This window comes from Euprymna scolopes, chromosome 3, assembly GCF_053919585.1.
Source record: "Euprymna scolopes isolate OS-2025 chromosome 3, ASM5391958v1, whole genome shotgun sequence".
Lineage (NCBI taxonomy): Eukaryota > Metazoa > Mollusca > Cephalopoda > Sepiida > Sepiolidae > Euprymna > Euprymna scolopes.
In genome coordinates, this window is record NC_136484.1 from 185,474,113 (window position 1) to 185,496,870 (window position 22,758).

The following is a 22,758-nucleotide window of genomic DNA, read 5'->3' on the forward strand; positions in this document are numbered from 1 at the left end:
GTGAGTGAGAATCCGTTTAGACTGAAAAAATTTATATTTTTCTTCTAATCCAGAGTGCTCTTTTTTGGGGGGTAGCTGGATTTCCTCTTGCTAAACACAGATCTTATACAATACTCTGACGTCATAGTGAGGCAAGCAAATAGGTACAATATATTTCATCGAGTCTTATATAAATCAAAGGTTTTGTCACAATTTTTTAAACGCAATAAGTACATAAGAATTTGTCTTATTTCGAAAGATCAGAGATCTTAACTCCATTTAGAAATGGATAATATTGCATTAATTACCAGAAAATAAGCAGTGCAATGACTCGAAATCGAAACCGTAACCTGGAAATATGCAATTTGAGGTTCTTCCAACTGATCTATTTCTCACAAAATACAGCTTAAAACATTATCATCAGTAAATAATTATAGCTTTGGCGTGACGTCATAGTTGTATGATTTACGTCATGTTTCAAAACATAAATTCAAGCACGGGATAATAAATTAATGAATGATAATTAGGGGATAATAAAAATAAATAAATGATAATAAGGGGATAATAAATAAATAAATGGTAATTAGGGGATAATAAAAATAAATAAATGGTAATTAGGGGATAATAAAAATAAATAAATGGTAATTAGGGGATAATAAAAATAAATGAATGGTAATTAGGGGATAATAAATAAATAAATATAAGGTAATTAGGGGATAATAAAAATAAATAAATGATAATTAGGGGATAATAAATAAATAAATGGTAATTAGAGGATAATAAAAATAAATGAATGGTAATTAGGGGATAAAAATAAATGGATGGTATACTAAAAATACAATTGCGCATTACTTAAAACTTCTACCCGGTCATGGCGGACAGAACAAGATCACGCTACTCTCGTGGATTAAATGACGGGTTCTGATAAAAATTCCGTACAGATTCCCGAGTTCGACGGAAAGTTTCACGTGTTCGATAGAAAGATTCCCGAGCATGACAAAGTACACTTAAAGCAGGTCGGAGGTTATATCGGCCGAAAAATTGTGAAAATAACCCCCAAGACGAGAACAGTAGTCAGAATTATACAAATTATCAGTTCTCTTCTCAAAAATTCAGAAACAAAATATGTTTTAAAACTATTCCATTGATAGTTCACTGCAACAAATACTTAAATAGAATATTGAATAGATTTTTTAAAACATTAAAACATGCACATTCATGTCTTACGTTGTGGCAAAGTTGATGTTGAAACTTCAGGACGGATGATGAAGATACTGTCATGCAATGATATCAAGTCAACAAGTTTTAAGATGCGAGAGATTGCATGCCAAGATATTAGATCAAAGATTAGATCGATGTATATACGCGTCTATACGTTAAATGTCTTAGTTTTACTGCGTTCATCTTGAAATTACATATAATTGAAAATAATAAAACTAATAATTGGAGAGACAACAAAATGGACGCGTGAATGAAATAAATTACCTCAACTTTGGTGATGAGATTTTATTTGGGTTAGTTTGGATCAAAATGAAATATTGGTGCCTTTTTTTTTAAGAAATGAAGCAATGAAACTATTAAGAGCCTTACAACCTTAACGCATTGTAAAATTGAAATAAACAACAGAATTATCAACAGAAAATTATCAAATACTCAAGCTCTTCGATTTTGTCATTAATTGTTAAGGGTCACTCTTCAGTTGACGTTTAATTGCATGGTATTTCTTTTAATAAAGTGCTTAAACATTTTAAAATAAATCAAATCAAAATATCAACATTGGAATTACGTTGATATAGTTCAATTAAATAAAAAATATTACTTTTAACAAGTAAATCCTTAAGATAATTTGAAATGGATTTCATAGAAAAATATTTGAGAAAAAAAAACATGGATGTTATACGAGGCTGTTAGTGATAACACCAGCCGTTTTCCGGGAAGAATTACTTTAAGTTTGAAAAGTTTTGGAAAATACTTTATCACATATTTTTTTCTTGTTCATATTTCTCGGTTATAGAAATATATATATATATATATATATATATATATATATATATATATATATATATATATATATTCTATTTGCTATATATACCACTCTCTGATATTTTTAGGTAATATTTAGACTGCGCTGTACAGAAAACGACTAACCACTGTAAGCTTTAACACAGAACCAGTTCTTCAATTAATGTTCCTTTCTGTCAGAGCCATTGGTCTAGGAAGCAGTCATGTGCCAAATCTTACGGCGAACTGTTTTCTGTACAGCACCGTCTAAACATCATATAAAATATTAGAAGCTGTAGTTATTAAGACCGTCTTTGGTATACAGAATATCCCCATAACATTGATATATATATATATATATATAAATATATATATATACATATATATATTATACTAAAGTTAAATTTACATATATAGTTGACTTTCTTTCATTGTGCATATTATCATAAGGTGCATTTTAATATAATACATTTTTTATTTTTGTATACATATAAATGTTCATTACGATTGTGTGTGTGTGTATATATATATATATATATATATATATATATATATATATATGTTGTTTTATCTTATTTTTACAGTTAATTTTTTTATTTTTTTTAAAGTCGTGTTTCTTTTTGCAGAGATTTGATGTACAGTTAGCTCACATAATTCCGATTTGGATAAATATTTGAAAACTGAAATTATCATTTATGCAGGGATCACTTTTGTCTAATGCACATTTTGTGGGTACTTATTAAAACATTTTAAAACTATGGATGCCCAAATGTGATAGAATAATACATTCTGTTTTTTCCCCACTTCACATAAGAAATCCTCAAAATATATCCTGTTTTATTTGTTTAAACAAATTTCCCTTTATTTATTGTTTATATCAAGACTTTTGAAATCGTTTACAAAGAACTTCCAACTTGACACCAACTAAAGACCAACCTTTGATAAAGATTTTTCTAATTTTATTTATGGAATTCTTCGCGTATTACTAAATGAACGGAATGACAAATTAAACGCAGAAAACAATAAAACAAAAATAAAAACACAGACTGAATTTCTATTGAACAATGACGTATTTACAAGCAGAATGGATAACAGTGGAAGTTGAAAGTCACTAGAAACACGACATCGAGGAGCTCTTCAATGAAGGAGGCAAAGTTTTTTGGTTTGTTTTGTACTTCAAGCTTTTGTCTTTTCTACCGTGTTTATTATTTGTTTGCCATCCTCATTCTCGATCCCATCGACGCAAAGGTCGGTCATTTGGGTTCTATCAGTGTCGCACCCGATCGATAAATCAGAATGTATGGAATTGGCCGTCTCTTTCGAAACAGGCTCGCTGGTTTGTGAATCTGGAGCTGAGAGGATATCATCGTAGACGTCTTCTTCCTTATTCGCCGCGTCGTTTTCAACGTCGAGACGGTTGTCTTCCGATTTGAAACGGAATTTCAACGTGTGATTGTTTTGATCCTCTTTTGCTCCTGACGAACTATTTTCGTCTATCGATTTTCGACTCGTCTTTTTCGGTAGGCAACTCTGTTTTTCGCCATCCTTATCGGTAAAGTAAGTGACGTCATTCGACGTATCCGGTTCGTGATGGTTGGTGAGTAATTTTTGACCCTTCGCAATGGCCGGCACCCCAGCATCCCGGTTGAGTTCACCGTTGTGGGTCGATTTATTCAGAAGACTCGGGTGTTTCTCGCTCAGTGTTGCTCTCTTGCGCTCAAAGTTAGACAAATCAGTCGTGTTCGTACTGCCCTGTTGAAAAAACAAAACAAAACAAAAAAAATAGTGGCAAACAATGACACACGAACCCAAAGACACTGGAAACCAAATTCTCTTAAAAGACAGTTAAAGTGACAAAATACAATTCCACTAACTCGATCTTTTTTAATCCACTCACATGCATACATTTGTCGTACGAATATTTATATATATATATATATATATATATATATATATATATATATATATATATATATATATATATATATATATATGCCATTATTATCAATTGTTGAAGGTTCTTTGAGTTTAACCATATATTATCAAAGAAGTCAAATTTGACAATGAAAAGAGAACAAAATACACTTCTAAAATATATCTTTTTCTTTTCTTCTATTTTTTTCTCCTTAGTTCTAATTCAATATTTAAAAAAAAACATAAATTAGACAAAAGGGAGTAAATCAGGGATGGGATAGAAAAAAATCTCTATCATGACGTCTTTCGGCCGACACTTTTCAAAATAAACGTCGGCAACGCTGGGGGGGGGGCATCGTTTAAAAACGTGGTCAAAATATAAATTACTTGCGAGGGCAGGAAAACTTATAATGGGAAAAGCACAAAAGGAAAAAACTTCATCGAACACTCAGTTCCAAATTATGAGTGTGTTCTTTCTGCTTACACAGAAACGGTTGGCGGAAATTAATAGATACCGCCTCGAGAATTTTTAAGTGAATTTTCGAGCGTGCTCTTATTTATCTTTATTTTGTCAAATTTATGTTTTTTTAAACATTGAATTAGAGCTAAGGAGAATAAAATAGAAGAAAAGAAAAAATATATTTCAGAAGTGCATTTTGGTTTCTTTTCGTTAACAAGTTTTTCTTCTTTAATTATATATGGTTAAACTAAAAAAACCCTGAACAATTAATAATAATAATGGCAATGAAAATATGTTCCCATAAAAATCTTTATATATATATATATATATATATATATATATATATATATATATATATATATATATATATATATATATATATAGACCAGGTTAAAGGTATTCAAGGGTAATAACTAATGAATTTAACGAGGTTATTTAAAGTGCTCACTAAAAGAAGAGCCAGATATATAGTTATTAATATAAAAAAATTGACTTGGCACGACACTTGACATGCTAATGTTTCTTCCAAATGGTCGGTTAAAACCAGAAGTCCTCACCAGACGACTTAATAAATGGTTGATTTCCACAGAAGAAAGGTTTTGAGGACTGGTTTCTTTTGTAGAAAGAAACGAATTATCAAGTCGCCTGACGAGGACCTCTGGTTTTAACCGACCATTTGTCCGAAACATTAACATGCCAACTGTCGCGACCATGTAAATTTGTTTAAATTAACAATAATAATGATAATAATAATAAAAAAAATAATAATAATAATAATAATATATGTGTGTGTAATCTCATGTATATGTTTATAATATTTTAAATTTTTTATATATTTTTAAATAAACAAATAAAAATAAAAAGTTATTAGTAAATAAGAAGGTAATAATATCAATAAAATATTAAAAATACATTATATATAAACACACACACACACACACACACACATATATATATATATATATATATATATATATATATATATATATATATATATATATATATATATAAGCAATTGAAATACATAATGTTTTAGACTGTTACACCGAAGTCTAAGGAAGATAAATCTTTATGTAAATACGCTTTGCACTCCTATGTGTCAAATACTCTGGAATATCATTTAAATTACACACACACACACACACACACACACACACACACACACACACACACACACACACACACACATATATATATATAATTTATTTTTAGACATAGGGTAACTCTTTCACATCATAGAAAACACCTCCTATATTAATTAATACATATAACCAACCAAAAATTACATAACAAAGATATACGCATTTCATTTCAGATTCATATCGTATTTGAATTATAACGGACACATTTGTTCAAAAAAGAATATGAATTGCATCATACCTTTTTAAATATATTAACGGCTACATTACGTTATATTAAAAAAATACTCTTTCACAACACTATGCCCCCTCCCCCCTTTTTTTTTTAAATTTTCAACGAATTTTTCCGTTTCTGAAATGAAACAGGGTTATACATTTCATCACATCAAAAATATGTTTTCAAATATTTGTACTGGTGTTTTGTTTTCTGAATTTCATTCATCCAGAGGAAGTCTCGCAATAAAGACGAAGAGTTGATGAACTCATAACTTGATTACTATATATATATATACATATATATATAATCATAAAATATATAAATTATATTCCAACGTAATTGAAATAAAAAAGTAAACCTAAATTATTACTATGTTTATCAACGTTTCGTCTCTATTTAAAAGGATTATTAATGATAGGACCTAAGAACTTTGGATAATATCTATACTTCTTTTGGCTAAGAACAAAGTGTAGTATCTGTTCTTATATTACACTTCAGTTTTTTGTTCTCGGTCAATGTGGGAGAAATCCTTCTAGACTTATACAACTTTTATTTGTGTTCATATACAGAATGCCCCTTTTTGGGAGCTGTTTTTTTCACACATTAAAACCGACCTTGTTTCTAATTCTGCCCTCGTGAGGAGATAAATAAATAGGAACGTATCTACTCTTTTGCCACTCTCGCTGTAATTTTTTCTTTATTCTCGTATTTTCATTTTATTTTATTCCATAATTTTTTTATTTTGTTTCATTTTTTTTTACTTTTTTATATTTACTTTGTATTTTTTTAAATTTTTATTCTTTTACATTTAATAATTTTGTACTTATACTTATTATTTTATAATTTTATCGTATTTTATACGTTTTTATCTCATATCCCTCTGATTTTTTATCCCTTTATTCTTCATTTGTTTATCCTCTATCTTATTCACTTATAATTGTATATTTTATCCTTTATAATTTAACCTCTTATTTTTATTCTTTTATTATATCAATTATTTCTAACTCATTTAAATACAAAGTTGTATTTCCGATACCCCAACTAATATATACGGACCGAGCATAAATCCCCTACTTCAAGTAAACCCTTCCATAGTTATAACCCATTAATATATATGAGTATATAAACATATACGTGGTATACACCTACCTCCATTATATAATAAAATCTATATTCCTCCTATATAACAGAGATCGCTTGAATTCTCCCACTCCTTCCAAGGACAGTCTCAATGTTTTAGCTATCATTGCAAAATTATTTCGCTCATAATGCAGCTATCGATAAACGTCGGCTCCCTATTATGTTTGCTAGCATCTTCTCTCTTCTTCTGATGAGAAGCATTAGGCTTCGAAATACCATAGCGTAAAGAGTTTTATTTATCCTACACCACTAATTAATATATCGATACTCCATGGATGACTAGGATAGCTTCCATTCATTGATAACAGATCTGCCTCTGCGGCCCATGTTTAAAAAGGATGTGTCGTCTATAGTATCAGACCTGGCGGAATGGTTAATTGTAGGTGTAGACCATTTAATACCCTTGATAAAATTCCAGCAAAAACCTAACAGCCAGCCATGGTTCATTCCGGAATGTGCTGCTGGCATTGCGCACAGAAATCACTTTTTCCATTGCTTCCAACGCAACAGATGTACTGAGACTAAAGCCGATTTCAGGACTGCCAGCAACCACCGTAAAAGAGTAATTAAGAACGCGAGAGAGTTGTATGCTCAGTCCGTCAAGTCTGCAATGGTTGAGCAGAGGCTTGGTTCCCAACAGTTATGGCAAATAGCAAACAGGATCTTGAACAGAAGCGTGTGCTCTATCCCAACTATCATCAATGGACTTGAGGTAATCTCGTCAGCATCATACAAAGCTAGACTCTTTGCCAAAAAGTTTGCAGCTAATTCTACTCTGTGCGATCAAGGCCGCCAATCCCCATATTTCCTCCTGTATCAGAAAACACACTATGCGACATACAAATATCTGTGCGTGATGTTGTCAAGCTAATCAAAAACCTTGATTCCAGTAAAGCAACTGGCTCTGACGACATTCCAATTATAGTGCAAAAAAAAAAAAACTTCAACCAGAACTAACTCCCAAACTTACAAAGCTGTTTAAGCGTTATCTTAACGAGAATTGCTTCCCAACACCCTAGAGATTCTCATATGTATGCCCTGTGTTTAAGAATTCACGTGATCGCTCATCTCCTTCCCAGTACAGACCAGTAAGTCTCCTGCGTTATGAGTAAGTTGCTGGAATCTGTGTTAAATAGAGAAGTAGTCAACCACCAAAAATAACCTTCTTAGTGAAATGCAATATGGTTTCCGTCCTGCTAGATCTACAGCAGAAGTTCTTACAGTTATATCTCATAGAATTAGCTAATCTCTCACCTTTTTTTAGAGCAATTGCTCTAGATATATCTAAGACGTTTGATAGGATATGGCATAAAGGTCTATTTCACAAGATGTCCAGCTACGGTAGAGCAGGAAATATCTTCTCAGTTATTAAATTATTTCTATCTGATAGATTCATTAGAGTAGTGGTTGTGGGCAGAAATCAGAAGCTCACAGTATTAATGCTGGAGTCCCTCAAGGGTCCATCCTGGGTCCAACTGTCTTCCTGATCTACATAAATGATCTTCCAAATCACATCCATAGATCATTTTTAGACATTTTTGCTGACAACACTACTATCTATGGCAGCACATCAAAGGCCATAAACGACCAAGTTCTTTCTGATTCTCTCACTCCTCTGATCTTTAGCACTTAGTACAATGGGGAAATGAGGTGGCTGGTTAATTTTAATGCATCTAAAACCAAGCTTCTATCTTTACATTATCAACGCTCTGATCCCCATCTAGCATCAATTGAAATGGACGGATCTCGTCTTGGGGAGGCTCCATGTTTTTACGAGCTTCTGGGTTTGACCTTTACTCCTCATCTAAAATGGAGCACGTACATCAAATCCGTTTCCAAGGTCGCTGGGAAAATGTTTGGATCCTACTATCGATCCAGTAGATATCTGACTGCTTATGCAATTCTCTACCCGTATAAGATCCAAGTACGTCCAAGGATGGAGTATTGTTGCCACATCTGGGCAGAACCTGCTAGAAAGACTTATTCTGCCTTAACAGAGTTCAAAATAGACTTCGTAGCCTAGGAGGGAATGCTCTTTTCTCTTCCATGCAACCTCTTTCTCATAGAAGAGACGTTGTAGGCTTGTCTGCTTTGTCGTTATTTTCATGGCAAGTGCTCGTCTGAGCTCCATCTATGTTCCCTCCTTTCCAAATATTCACGACAAATACTCACCTAGCTGAAAACACTATCAGTAGTTTCCCCCACTCTTTATTAATGACTAAATCTAAACGTAGATTCCATGAACGAAGCTTCTTTCTTAGAACTGCACGCCTGTGGAACTCTTCCGTATTCCTGGTTTCCATCTGACTACAATATGGTCATCTTCAAGTCCAACGTAAACAAGTTCTTGATGAGCCGTTCCCCTTAAGTAATCCAATTTACCAAATTTTCACTACCAACGATTACTATGATATTGTCCCATTGACCACTGTGCACTCTTTAACCCTCATCCTCGAGTGGCCTCTGGGCCTTTATAAGTAGTGACTCTTTGTAAAAAATCGTCCCTATTGAAAAACCGAATAAATCTTTATGCATTTATGCATTAGTATGTGTTTCTTGTTTTATTGATACTCTGCCTCTTTCTCTCTCTCTCTCTCTCTCTCTCTCTCTCTCTCTCTCTCTCTCTCTCTCTCTCTCTTGTTAATATTGAGATACCTCTGATTTTTGTGAAATTGTAACAAATTTCGGCATGAATTAATGAATCAGTTTCTTAGGGGGCATTTTAAATGTTTATTAGGCATGATATAAATATAGTCTTCAAGTTGAAATTGAAAATGTCTCACACGTTCATTGAATTTGATCCATAGTCATTCGAAAACAATTAAGCAAGATTCCCTGAATTTAAATTTCTATTCCAGACATCTGCGATATTTTCTAGAGATAAATTCATGTAATCGATTTTATTAAACTTAGATTAAGAATTATATACTTCTAGGTTAAGTATCATTATATCATACTGTGTTTAAACGGTTGTGTAAACGGTTCTGTTCGAGTAATTTTACTTCTCAGATGATGCGCATTTTCACACACACACATACACACACATCGTTTAAATTCTTGTCAGAAGGCCAAATCAATAGCAACATATGATTTCTTACTTTATTTACAAAAACATACCAATAAGCATCTTATTAACGAATTAGATAATACTGTAAATTTAGCTTTAGCGGGCGGGAAAGACAATCTAGGGCTTCTTTTGTGTATAATTAAGAATGGCCGGATTAATGTTTCAAAAGCTAGTTTAGCAGTGCTTATAAGTTATCTTATTTAAAAGAGTTATTTTCATATATATATATATATATATATATATATATATATATATATATATAATTCATATATATACATATATACACGGCATATTGTATCCACGTGTATTCCTTTTGATGTATATAAATATGTATGGATAAAAAGTCAATATGAAACATACATAGATGTTTATATCTTTTCTATATTTATTCCTATGTGTTAGCCTGTACGAATACAAAATCACACTGAAAAAGACCGAAGGATCGGTCGAAAATAATATATTTTGAAAGAAACATTTTTTATTTTTTTCAAAAGACTTTTTGTATTCCTACACATCAACACACAGAAAATAAATACAGAAAAGATGTATAATTGCATATATTTTTCGTATTAATTTTTTATCCATACATATTTATATATATCAAAAGGAATACACTCATATATATATATATATATATATATATATATATATATATATATATATATGACCCTTTGTACATGGGTATGCATGTGTTTGTATGCGCGCGAGTTCGGTTCCCAAATGTACTTTGTGTCTAGTTCGGTTCGCAAATGTACTTTGTGTCTAGTAGTATTCTTAGTTAGATTATTTGAATTCGATATTTATTTATAAATATCGAAAACCAATAATAAAAAAAAACAAATCCGATTAAAAAAGGAACAGTCTTATTTTATCCAAAAAAGGTTTTCTACATTGTAATGTAGACTACAATCTATTGTGGAGTAAGTCAATGTGGGTAAGTATGTGAAGCTGCCTTTCTTCAGATGCACTGCAGTGAGTCCCCGACTAGAAAAAGCAATAATCCATTGGATGGAAAAATGGGTGATGACAATAAAAATATCGGAAGTGTGGAACACTCGTTGATGTCCATTCAATCCTGGGCAACGCCGGGTGTTCCCGTTAGTAGCAAATAAAATACTATTCTAAATTTTGTATTTGAATCTTATACTCATTTGGGCTTATCTTTATTTACTCAGACTTGAATATATGAGTAACTTTGCTGTTTGCATTAGACACAGCTGGTTTCGGTACACGGTACTAAACAAACTTATGCCGTAAATCTCTCTAGAACGACGACAATTTTCACAAAGTTTGACTCTCGTCGAGCGTAACTTGCTAATTGCCACGCTTCTTTCCCCTTTTCTTCTCTTTCTTCTCCACCTTTGTTTCCAATCTTAATCCCTATATATCCACACCCTAAAATGCTGACACGATTACGTTACATATAAATATTTCATCATTAATTAAAAATAATATATCTAGAACTTTTATTAATCATGGTTGCTGGCGATTTATTAGCGATCTCATATGTATTAATGTTGATTAGGAGTTTTAAAATACAAAACAATTGATATATTCAAATGGATTAAAATTAATTTGTGAACACACAGGAACACAAGGTACATTTCTTGATTTAAATATGAAAATTGTAGATAGAATATTTATCTATAAAATCTCTATCTCTATTATTATATAAAAGTCACTTTGTGTGTGTGTAAGCTTCTTCCTTATAGATTTCGAAACGACTGAGCCTATCTTTTGCATATTTCACAGAAAGATAATTTATATCTCTGGCAGTGCTCTTAGATATTATTCCTCGTAATATATAATAATAAGTACGGATTGATTCTATAATAATACCTACGTAATCTGCATGAATTAAAATATCATATTTAAGCGTATTGTATGACCAGGTATCGCTGGGCGGCCATCTAGTGTTTGATACCACAGGGATATATAAAAACACGTAGCAACATCGGATTCCATGCATTAACCTTACGAATTCTCACGAGGATGAAACGTGGAAAAATCTTACTGTATATATATATATATATATATATATATATATATATATATATATATATATATATATATATATATATATACACGTGGTTTTGTTGTTGATTTTTTAAACGATATATTAAAGTTAACCTCTCCGCCTCCGAAACACGCGTGTCCGTAGATTACTGTTTTTTAAAAAAATTATATATATATATATATATATATATATATATATATATATATATATCTTTGTGTGTGTGTGTGTGTGTGCATTATATATGTATTTAAATAAAACTATGACAAATATAAAAATATTATGAAAGAAATAATAATATAAATATATAAAAATATAAATAACAAAACCAAGGGGTAATAAACAGTACAATACATTTGTCAAAATCTCTACATAAATACAGTAGTTTTGTAAATACCAAACAGTTTTTCATAGCCAAAAACGAACAGCACATGTAAGTAGAACATGTTAATAACATAAACGAATTAGTAAATATTAATTTTCAGCAAAACACTAAGTCCGATATAAGAAACATTTTTGCTATTGTTTTTAAGGGAGCTGATTTTTATCAATATTTTTGGAAAACCATGAGATAAAATACGGTTTTGCTTTTAAATCCTCAAAACAGTTTTTTCGTGGTAAACAACTGATGATCCCTAGCGTAAATTTTTGAAAGCAAAAGAATACAGCGATTGTAAGAGAAAATGTTATAAGAGATTAATTGACTTACTAGCAAAGTATTTTTTTTTCAACAAACATATTCTTAACATTAATTTTCTTTTCTAATTTTAAATGTTGAAAAACTATCAGACGGCCTGCTTATATATATATATATATATATATATATATATATATATATATATATATATATATATATATATATATATATATATATATGGCCATGTTTTGGTCAGTCAGTTACAAGTAACTAGAGACCTCTTCAGAACGTACGGACTAAGCTTTTGTATAAGCAATATCGCCTGACGAGGTCTATAATAACTTGTAACTGGCTGTCCGAAACATGCTCATGAATGTGTAGCGACATATTAATGCTTATGTAAAACAAATAAAAAGTATATCTTGCCCTAATTCGGTATTGCGCACTCTTGTTTTAATCTCGTTAAAACTTGTTTGATTTTATGGGGACGTATATATAGAGTCAGATACTCGTATTTTATTTACTCTGCTTAAATTTAAGATGGCGTTGGTTTAGGAATGGAGATTTAAAAATTGACCTAAAGGATTGCGGTTTTAAATATATTTCTTAACTTTCGTTATAAAACATACATTACATCTTTAAAGTTTCAATAATCACTTCAAAATAACAAATAAAACAAGATAGAAACCCACCAATAAATCTCACGTCACTTTTTATCACCGTATGGTTTGATTTTTTATGTTGAAGTAATTACCGGCGGTTTTTCCTTGTTCTTCAGTAGCGCTCAATATTACCCGTGTTTCGGATCGAATAAACATTTTACCTTAAATAAATATACAGAAAACTTATCTAGTTAGGTAGAAAAGTAACTCATCCTGCCTTTGATAATTTTTTTTGTTATATATTTATTTTTCTTGACAATTTTTTCGTACATCTGTTGATTAGAATTTCTGTGGATTGTAATAAAACTCGAAATTTAGATATTATAAAAAATTGACTGAAAATAAAAAGAGTGAATCATGTTTAAATGAAACATCGCTTAGTTGAAATTGAAGTCCGTCTGATACTTGATTCGGACTAGCCTATTTTTTAGTCTATTTCTTCAACTATGCTATTAGCAAAAATAAATATTATTTCGCTTTAGTGTTTGACTGAAAAATCTAATTCCGGTTGGGAAACTGATAGAGGGAAGGTATTTTTCTTTATTTGCCGAAAAAATCAAAGGGAATGTATCATGTGCAATGATAATGATTTATATTTCTTGAATCTTTTAAAAGATTGCAATTTCACTAATCTCATAATCTCAATACAAAGTTAATTTCAATTTCTTCGTACATAAGTAAGTCATTTTTCTTTATTTTAATCCCAGGCAACACCGAGTACGTATAGGGAGTATGTTATATAATTATTTGAATTAAATTTTTATTCGGACTCTGGTTCATAACGTTGCTATTTATTCCAAGATTACGTTTCAGACCATGTGCTCAACGGTCTTCTTCAAGTGTATTATTCATCTTCGGGGATGGTTTCCTCGTATTCAATGTTATTTATTACGTGTATATTTTGCAGCATGACGTTTGCTGTGTATTTCAATTCGATGCAAACATAATGATACATAATATATACAAATAATAAACAACATCGAATATTTTTTAAAATTCAAATTTTCACCCCAAACAAGGCACAGTGCCACTTTGAAGTAAGGGGCTACTACCGGGGACATAAGTTACAGGGGTATTATGAAGAGAGATGAGTAGCAAGATGTCTGTTCACATTACACTTAAATTTCTGCATGTCAGTACAGTTGGGAAAGCAGAATCCCGGAAACGAGTTCCAAATTCTAGCAGTTCTGGGGAAGAAACTATTGGAGTAGAAGGCTTTCTTACACCTAGGAGAAAAATGTTACCATATTTGTATCTTCTAGAACTTGAAACATACAAAATGTTCTCTAAAAATCAATAAAATTAGTATTAACTGCAAATTTGCTGATACATAGAACAAAACAACCCAACAAAAATGCCATTCTGCAGTATAATCATCATTTGTCAAATATTATTAATAACCGTTGATAAAATCTTATCTCATGTGAGTAGGTCTTTAATTGATTAGTTGAATAATCAGAATTATATAAAACTAGCAGGCCTCCCGGCGTTGCCCGGTCATAAAATAACATAAATATTATATTTTAATTCATACAGAAACTGAGACATGTGCGTGTGAGAATTATGTTTTTTTCTAAACAGTTAGTAAAAAAAAAATACTTGAGCTGAGATCGAAACCAAAACCTAAAGACAGTAACTCAAGTACGATAACTTTAACCCTCGCCCTCGAGAAAGCAAGTTGAACAATCCTTCACCATCAAGGTATAAAATATTTATGTTCGTTTAACTATAATTCCGACGACCAGTTATTTGATATGGAGATTAATGTCGTTAAAATATCAGACAAAACGGCAGACACTCGGATTGGTCACAAAACCTCACAATCTTAAAATAAATATCGCGTTTCATAATCACATATGCAATTATGCGATTTTATATCTGAGCGTATTTTATTGAATGGCGTAGCTTCTGTCCTATAATATAGGATTACATGATTTGGTACTTGTCACAGCCGTCGAACGATAAATTATCTTTGTATAATGCAACACTCGTTATTCATTTTTACTTGCATGGTGCATTGTTTTTTGGTTGTTCACGAAAACGAAACTTTTATTAAACATTATATTTTATTAAATATTTATTATTAATTAATAGCTAACCTATTAGGTGTTGCGTGAGAGTTCATTTAATATTGCTAAAATATTACACAAAAATAGCACAAAATGTCTAGAAGAAAATAATTTACAACTGAACTTACTAAGTGCTTTATTAATTGCGCCTTGTAGAGTATTTCATTAAAATGGCTGACTTGTCATGGAAAAAATCGAAATACACTCAAGTGAATAAGAATCAAGAACAAAATAAAATTTTGTTAGAAAATGATGTCTCCCTGGACAAAATCTATCTTTGAGTCATGGTTCCTCAGCCTTATTTCAACTCTATGGACAGTCGTGCAATGGATTTTAGCCGGTTAGCAATTTCTGACTTCTTATCCGCAAGGAAGAAAGCTAATATCACAGTTATTTTCCTTCTATTGGAATGTGTGCATATTACCATTATAATCGCCCAATAAATGTAAAGTTCAAGCTCCTCGGCTTAAGATTCACAGACAACATAAATAAGAACAAATAAATTGAAGACATTGCCAAGGCTGCTGCAATATGCAAACTTTCTCTACCGTGCTAAAAATTGCTCACACCTGCTACTATTCTGTATTACTACAAAACCACCATTCGTCTACTACCACACCTGGACTAGAGCATTCACAATTAATCCCTCCCTCTTATACAAGGTGCAAAAGAGTCATCTCATCTACTATCAACTAAGCCCCAACTTCTTAGATAAGGCTAAAAATAGTCTCAAATCTATTAAGTCTCCCACTACCTGTCAAATTTAAACTCCTCTCTCATCAATGTTACATCCCTGTGTCTGTTCAGCACGTAGTTTAATGAAATGTCTTCTAACAAACTCGTAGCACTTGTGTTACCTCGACGTGCATATCTAATCAGAAAATCACGTAAATCACTTGAATGTAGCATTAGCCTATAGGGTGGAACGATAAATTTGTCGCCCTAAAGAAAACAAGACTACAGCTTTATTTTAAAACTTTTATGAAAAAAATTAATTCAAGTAACTTGATTATGTAGTAGAGCTGACATATATTCAATGTTAGCCGCTTTAAATTCAAATTGCCAACTCGATACGGGTCCGGAACTGGGAGCATGGCTTTTCCACAAGCGCCAACGACTCGGCGAATACTCAGCGAATGGCGGCGATCAGGATGGCTTTAATGGTGTGGGTGTTGATGATGTTTTCAACATATGACCAAACAAAGTAGCCCAGCGAGTTCAGGTCGGAGAAAAAGGTAAAAAGTTGTAGCACTCCTTCTGAAACCAAGCCTGGATCTCTTTGGACTTGTGGACCAGCGCTGAGTTCTGCTGCCACAACCAGGGTTTGCCCGCGGCCAGCTGATTGCACCAGGGAATCACCACATTGTTCAAACGACTTCGAAGATGTGAGGTAGCATGATGTGGCCCTCACTTGAAACCACACCAAAGACCATAACCGTGGCCGGAAAGTTTTTTAAGCTGTGCCCTCAAGCGTTGAACCGTCCGGATTTGCATCTTAAGGGTGCTGACAACGGTCCTTGGATGGCAGAGAGCATGAGTTGATCGCGCTCGTTGAACATTGTGTCACTTTCATACATGATAGAAAGTTTCTCTCGCTCTTGAGATTTGTACACAACTTGCCAACTAGTAAATGATCTCTACCCCCCCCAAAAAAAATAAAACAAAACAATAAAAACAAACGTTTTTCATAAAACGGAAATGAAATCATGTCGTCTTTTCTAGGGCGATAATTTTATCGTTTCACTCTGTATACTTTTTAATTAGTTGTTTGGCCTATTTTGTCTCCTTCACACCAAAATTTCCTATCAAACCTTTTTCAATCAAGTTTGCTGCTTGTCTTAATTTTATTCTTTTCGTGTCTTTGTTTCCACTTTTTTCGACGCTCGCCTCTTTTAAATCCGATTTTTTTCTGAAAACAAAACACGTCCTGTTACGATGAAATCATTTTTTTCTGTAATGCTTTGTTTATCTAACTTTCAGAATTTAAACATGGCTTCATCAGTTCCCTATTTTTTTTATATCAGAATCTCTTTCAGTCTTTCAACAATCATTCTCACTTCCTCTTTTTCTTCCTCATCATTTTCGACATCATTAGCTCTGATAACCATCCATTCTTTCGTATTGCTTTTGCCTGATAACACATGAGCTGTTCTGTTGATTCAAATGTTCCTCGTTCTCTCCATTCTCCAAACATACCTTTATGAAGAAGCACTCCATGATTACTTTGTTAATCTTTTTACTCCATTTTATTCTAGCAGTTACAAGATGACGACCAGATTCCCGCTGCTGTGTCAAGAAACACCTGCCGAAAGTGGGATCTTCACTTCATTTCACTAGTTCCATTCACGATATTATTCTTTGATTTTACATTTCATTCAGAAGAATTTGTTTGTCGAAACACTATCTCTAGACAACGGTAGTTTGAAACGGACGTTTTCCTTCTCCGAGACGGTCGATCTTTCCGGACTGTCGAGCATCACTAATCAAGAGTCCCTGGTTTTCAGGTGTCAGTTACTCGCATGATGCACACACTCTTGTTAGCAAAACAGGTCCGCTGGGCTTAGTGACTAAGCCAAACTAGACGGAGTAGAACTAGATTGTCAGAGGCTATAGATTTGGACATACCTTGGAATTATTTTATAGGAGAGTTGGAACGTGCTCTTCACTTCCACTCCTGATAATATAGCAATCATTATTATTATTATTATTATTATTATTATTATTATTATTATTATTATTATTATTATTTAATTGAAACATCAGATCAATATATGAAATATATGAATAATGATATACTTTGAAGAAAAAAGGCAATTGACGATAACGCGAAAAACAGGTCGGCTGTACTTTATATATTAGATATAGCCTGCCATCAAAATAACGACAAGTTAACACTTATGCAAGAAAAATAACAATATTCTCGGATAAAAATTCTGACACATTGTGTGATACCACGCCTTAAAACGATGACAAATAAAACAAAGATTAAATAATTTAATTTAATGATTTATTTTTCTTTTGTTTTTCATATTCTACTTTTTGATTTTGCTAGTTCTTCAAATACAAAATGGCTGCTTTCTATCACGCAGAATTGAAAGTGCGATTGATGCCGATGACATGCCCGCATGCGTACGCACACTTCCATGCAAGATTGCTAAAAACAATCGGAAGGGCAGCATTCATAGAAGTGTATAAATTCGAAAACCACAGCGCCAAATATGTAAATTCTGTTGACAACGCCGATAAAATTATTTGTCTGAAAATATGAGGCAAACATAGAATTATTTAAAGTAAAGAAAACTAATCTACTTGATTTGTGTGGGAAGAAATTAATTTATGTTTTTAATCTGAAGATTGTCTTGAATTCTTTAAAATCTTTATTTTATTTTACATGTTTTATTGTTTTTAGAGCAAATTGATGACAAAACCGTTTACCTATTTTCAACGATTTATTCCAAATTACCCATTTATTCCGTATTGCCCATATCCTTGCTTGTAAAAGTGTAAGAAAGATAATTATTCCGAACACTTGGCTGAAATACAAACATTTTCTGTTGGTAACTAAATGTCTAGTTCGACTACACAAAATTAAAATCGTCTTTTAAATCTATTCAAATTCCCCAAACCAAAATAGTCACTCTGTTCAAACTTTGACCCATAGTTCTATTTAGTTCTATTTTCGCAAGGGCAAGAAAATGGTTGTCCGGAAATATTGGATAAACGTAGAAGTATTTAGGTAAATAAATTAACATTTATGATTTTTTTTCGAAAAATTGACTTATTTTTAAAAATTTAAAGCTGACTTAAATTCTTAAAATTGTTTGGTTTCGTTTGTACTTTATATTGCATCTTAATCCTATTTAAGCGCATATACCAAAAAAGGTTGCTAAGATTTAAGCAATTCATTCGTTGATATATAGTGTGTTCCAAAAGTCTTGGACACATTTCAAATCCTCATATTTACTTAACTATAAATGGTAGTAAGATGAAAGTGGTGCTATTTTAAAGTTAATTTCATTAAGATTTTTCTAAGGCTATTGTTTTTTTCCATTTCTTTACAGATCTAGTAGTGTCGCTCACTCAACCAGAAAAGGTGTTTTGTGTGCTTCAATTTGCGAAAACTGAATATTGGACTCTTGTTCAACGTGCCTCCCAGATCTCCAGATCTCACATCCAGCGATGTTTTTGTGTAGATGAGCTGAAGATCCGAATAACGAAAGCTGTTACAACCATTGACAGTGCAATGCCGAAACGCGTTTGGCAAGCATTGGAATATAGGCTTGATGTGTGTCATGTAACAAATGGTGTTCACATTAAACATCTTTGAACATTCCGTAAAAAACTTGAAATTACAAGCTCTCAGAAGCTCGTTTTATATTCAATGTAAAAATTTGCCCAAAATTTTGGAACGTCCTGTATTACCCGTTTGCTTGACTAAGTGCAAAAACCTCATCAGATGTATTCAGTATGTTGTAAGAGTACCTATGCTCCAAACTTGACTTAAATAGACAAGATTTGAGGTGGCAACAAGTTGTCTACTTTCATTACACACAAAAATAAACTCGTCTATCCTATTTTTAACATGTCAAAAAAGTCTATATATATATCAACCATCCAAAAAAGTATATATATATATATATATATATATATATATATATATATATATATATATATATATATATATATATATATATATATATATATATACCTAAAACCTCTGGCCTTGATGGAGGTGAGACTAAAACTTGCTGCTATGGTTTCAAATGATCTGAAAAAAATAGCAAGGGGAGACTTGATTCCAAATATTTCTTATATGTTATATCTCCCCTTTTTTTTGAAATAGGAGACGATTATGAATATCCCAAATATCAAATAGTCCTGATACGGTGTGAACTTTACTTTATGTATGAAAACTAAAGAAGGAAGATATAACATATGAGAAATATTTGGAATCAAGTGTCCCCTTGCTGTTATTTCAGATCATTTGAAACCTTAGCAGCACTTTTTAGTCTCCTCTTTATCAAGGCCAGAGGTTTAGGGAAATATCAGATATTTGTAATTCATATGTAAAACTAGGAAAAGAAATTGCTATGATTGAAACATTTTATGGCTGTAAAAAGAAGTGCTAAGAATAGGCTCTGGATGATGGATGATGTCCTTAATGTGCGACCTTAAGTACAAATGTCACATAACCCACTATACAATTTAGGTCATTACCTATCAAACGGGCCTTCATTTGTTAAATTCTGATCAATAGTTGCTGAGATTTAGAAGTTATAAAATTGTAAAAAAGGTGGTATATATATATATATATATATATATATATATATATATATATATATATATATATATATATATATATATAATGGGAATAATGGAAATAGTATCCCGACGAAATAGAGAAATAAAAAAAGGAACAAACCAAGTTATGTGTTCATCAAAGTTTCGTCTTTATTTCTAGACTTCCTTGTCGATGATGCGAGAGCAGTTGCCAATTGCCGTCAAAGTCTAGTGCCCACTGATTAAGAGAACCACTGGCTACAATTATTTTCTTGCACATTTTGTAGGGATGTTCATCCTTTTGTTCAAGAAATGAAATAACACTCACCGAAAAAGAAGACGAACTTATTTGGTTTGTCTTTTTTAAGCTAGATCCGCGAGCTGCCAATGACGCCTTTGCAAGAAAACCGGTTTTTATTTGCGAAGTAATTATTTGCTCCTTTGAAAATGGCCAAACATAACTTTGAAGTAGTCATTTGCAGCAGTCTTCACCGGAGAAAGAAGTCAGCGGACGTCACGCAAAATAGTGAACCCTCGAAAAAAAAAAAACAGGGCAAAAAAGAACATTGTTTGCTACGAAGTGCTGAACTGACGAAGTAAATTAAATATCACTTACAATATGAAATTATTATTTGTATTGAACTATGTATAAACTATTACTTTCTGAGTATTTATAAATACTAATTAATTTATCTCATTTATATTTTAAATGAACACGATTTTCGTTGAAATTGTAACAAATCATATTTGTTGCGTCTTATTGATTTTTCTGTCCCCCAAAACTAACTTTTTTCGCAATCCAGAAACATACCAAATTTATCAAACCATATTTGTTGGTTAAGTATATTTCTCATTCCGTGGAATTTCCAAAGGTCCCGCTGGTCTGAGTCATACAGAATGCAAATAAAGTTTTGCTTAAAGTTTCTGCAGAATGAAAACAAGTGTGAGAAAATATTTAGCATGTACTTATGCCTAGCAGAATATCTACACGGTGAGAAAAGTTTTTGAAAAAGAGACCTATCGATGGTAGAGAAAGCAGGCAAAAATGATTTCATGCTCGCATAACCAATCGCAACCGCAGTTCGAACATGTATCACCAATTCATCTTTTCATGCCGATAATCGCAACGCAAAATCTTCATGATAACAAATGAGATAAATGAAAGGGTTATTTGAGCATGTTGCAATATTATGATTCACTCATGAATTTAAGCTTTGAGTTTGGGAAAGCTTAACTTGTCTTTCTCAACTTACCGAGGTTGATGGATCGCGGACCAATTTTTTGCCTCCGGAAGAATATTCTCCGTAAGTGTCGAAATCCACCGAACTCTTTCTTGCAGCTGATAAGGTACTTCGCTTTCTGCCGAAATATCTTCTCTTGATGGCATTTCGAACCTGTCCAATAGAAGAAAAAATATAAGTATCAGACACCACTTCAATAGTCACCAGGTATACACACGGTTACTGTAAAGTTACACGCGTTTACACAGTGTTAACATGTCAACTCTCGATATCCACGGGTATCACACGTCTATCTCCGGTTTGAGCACACGTTCTTCTTTTTATAAGCTTTCTCCCCCTTCGTTGCCGTAACGTCACCTCGTACACGGCTCAGTCATTTGCATTCAGCTGCCATACTCGCGTTCGTGCTCTCTTAGAAGAATATGTTTGAAGAAGAAAAGAAAAGAAAGAAGGGTCATAGAAAATTGAGCGTGCCAAAAAGTTTGTTGGGTTCTGATAATGACCTGCACATGTCTCAAAGCCAAAACGGAGTTAAAAAGTCAGCAATCGTCTACGACACGGTAGTGAGAGATGGAAAGAAAGAGCTATGATGCGTCATGTATATTTATTAGTCTTGTTTGTGATTTGTTATCGAAACCCGGTTTATGGACCTTAAACAAAATATAAGCTCCTTTTTCAAGCAATTTTTCTACTCTATTGCTAATATTCAGGTTATCTGTAATACACTTACTATCTAACTTAATGTCCTTTATTAGATCAATGTTGGATTTTTATATATGTCGTTGATATTTTCTTTGATATGTTTTTGAAATTTTTGTATAGAAATGTAGAAATTTTGTGTTTTGTCAGCTTTAACATTCATTAATTTGGATAGAATTGATATGCAATTTGCTTGGAGCATTGTGTGAGATAGGTATGTAGTAGAGAATTAGAAGGCT

At 32.2% G+C, this 22,758-nt stretch overlaps 1 protein-coding gene across 3 annotated transcripts in view; it reads right to left on the reverse strand.

Moving 5' to 3' along the window:
- LOC145260389 (uncharacterized) overlaps positions 1-22,758 on the reverse strand; it is a 649,016-nt gene that overhangs the window by 41,443 nt on the left and 584,815 nt on the right. For 2 of the 3 annotated variants that reach the window (XM_080118344.1, XM_080118355.1), the window contains exons 27-28: positions 21,833-21,973; positions 2,494-3,732 (exon numbers count right to left, since the gene is read on the reverse strand). In XM_080118344.1, coding sequence (XP_079974470.1) covers positions 3,157-3,732; positions 21,833-21,973 — 717 coding nt within the window. In that variant the 3' untranslated portion in view covers positions 2,494-3,156. Of the gene's footprint in view, positions 1-2,493; positions 3,733-21,832; positions 21,974-22,758 lie in introns of those variants that run through there. The other variant, XM_080118365.1, reaches the window with a different exon arrangement.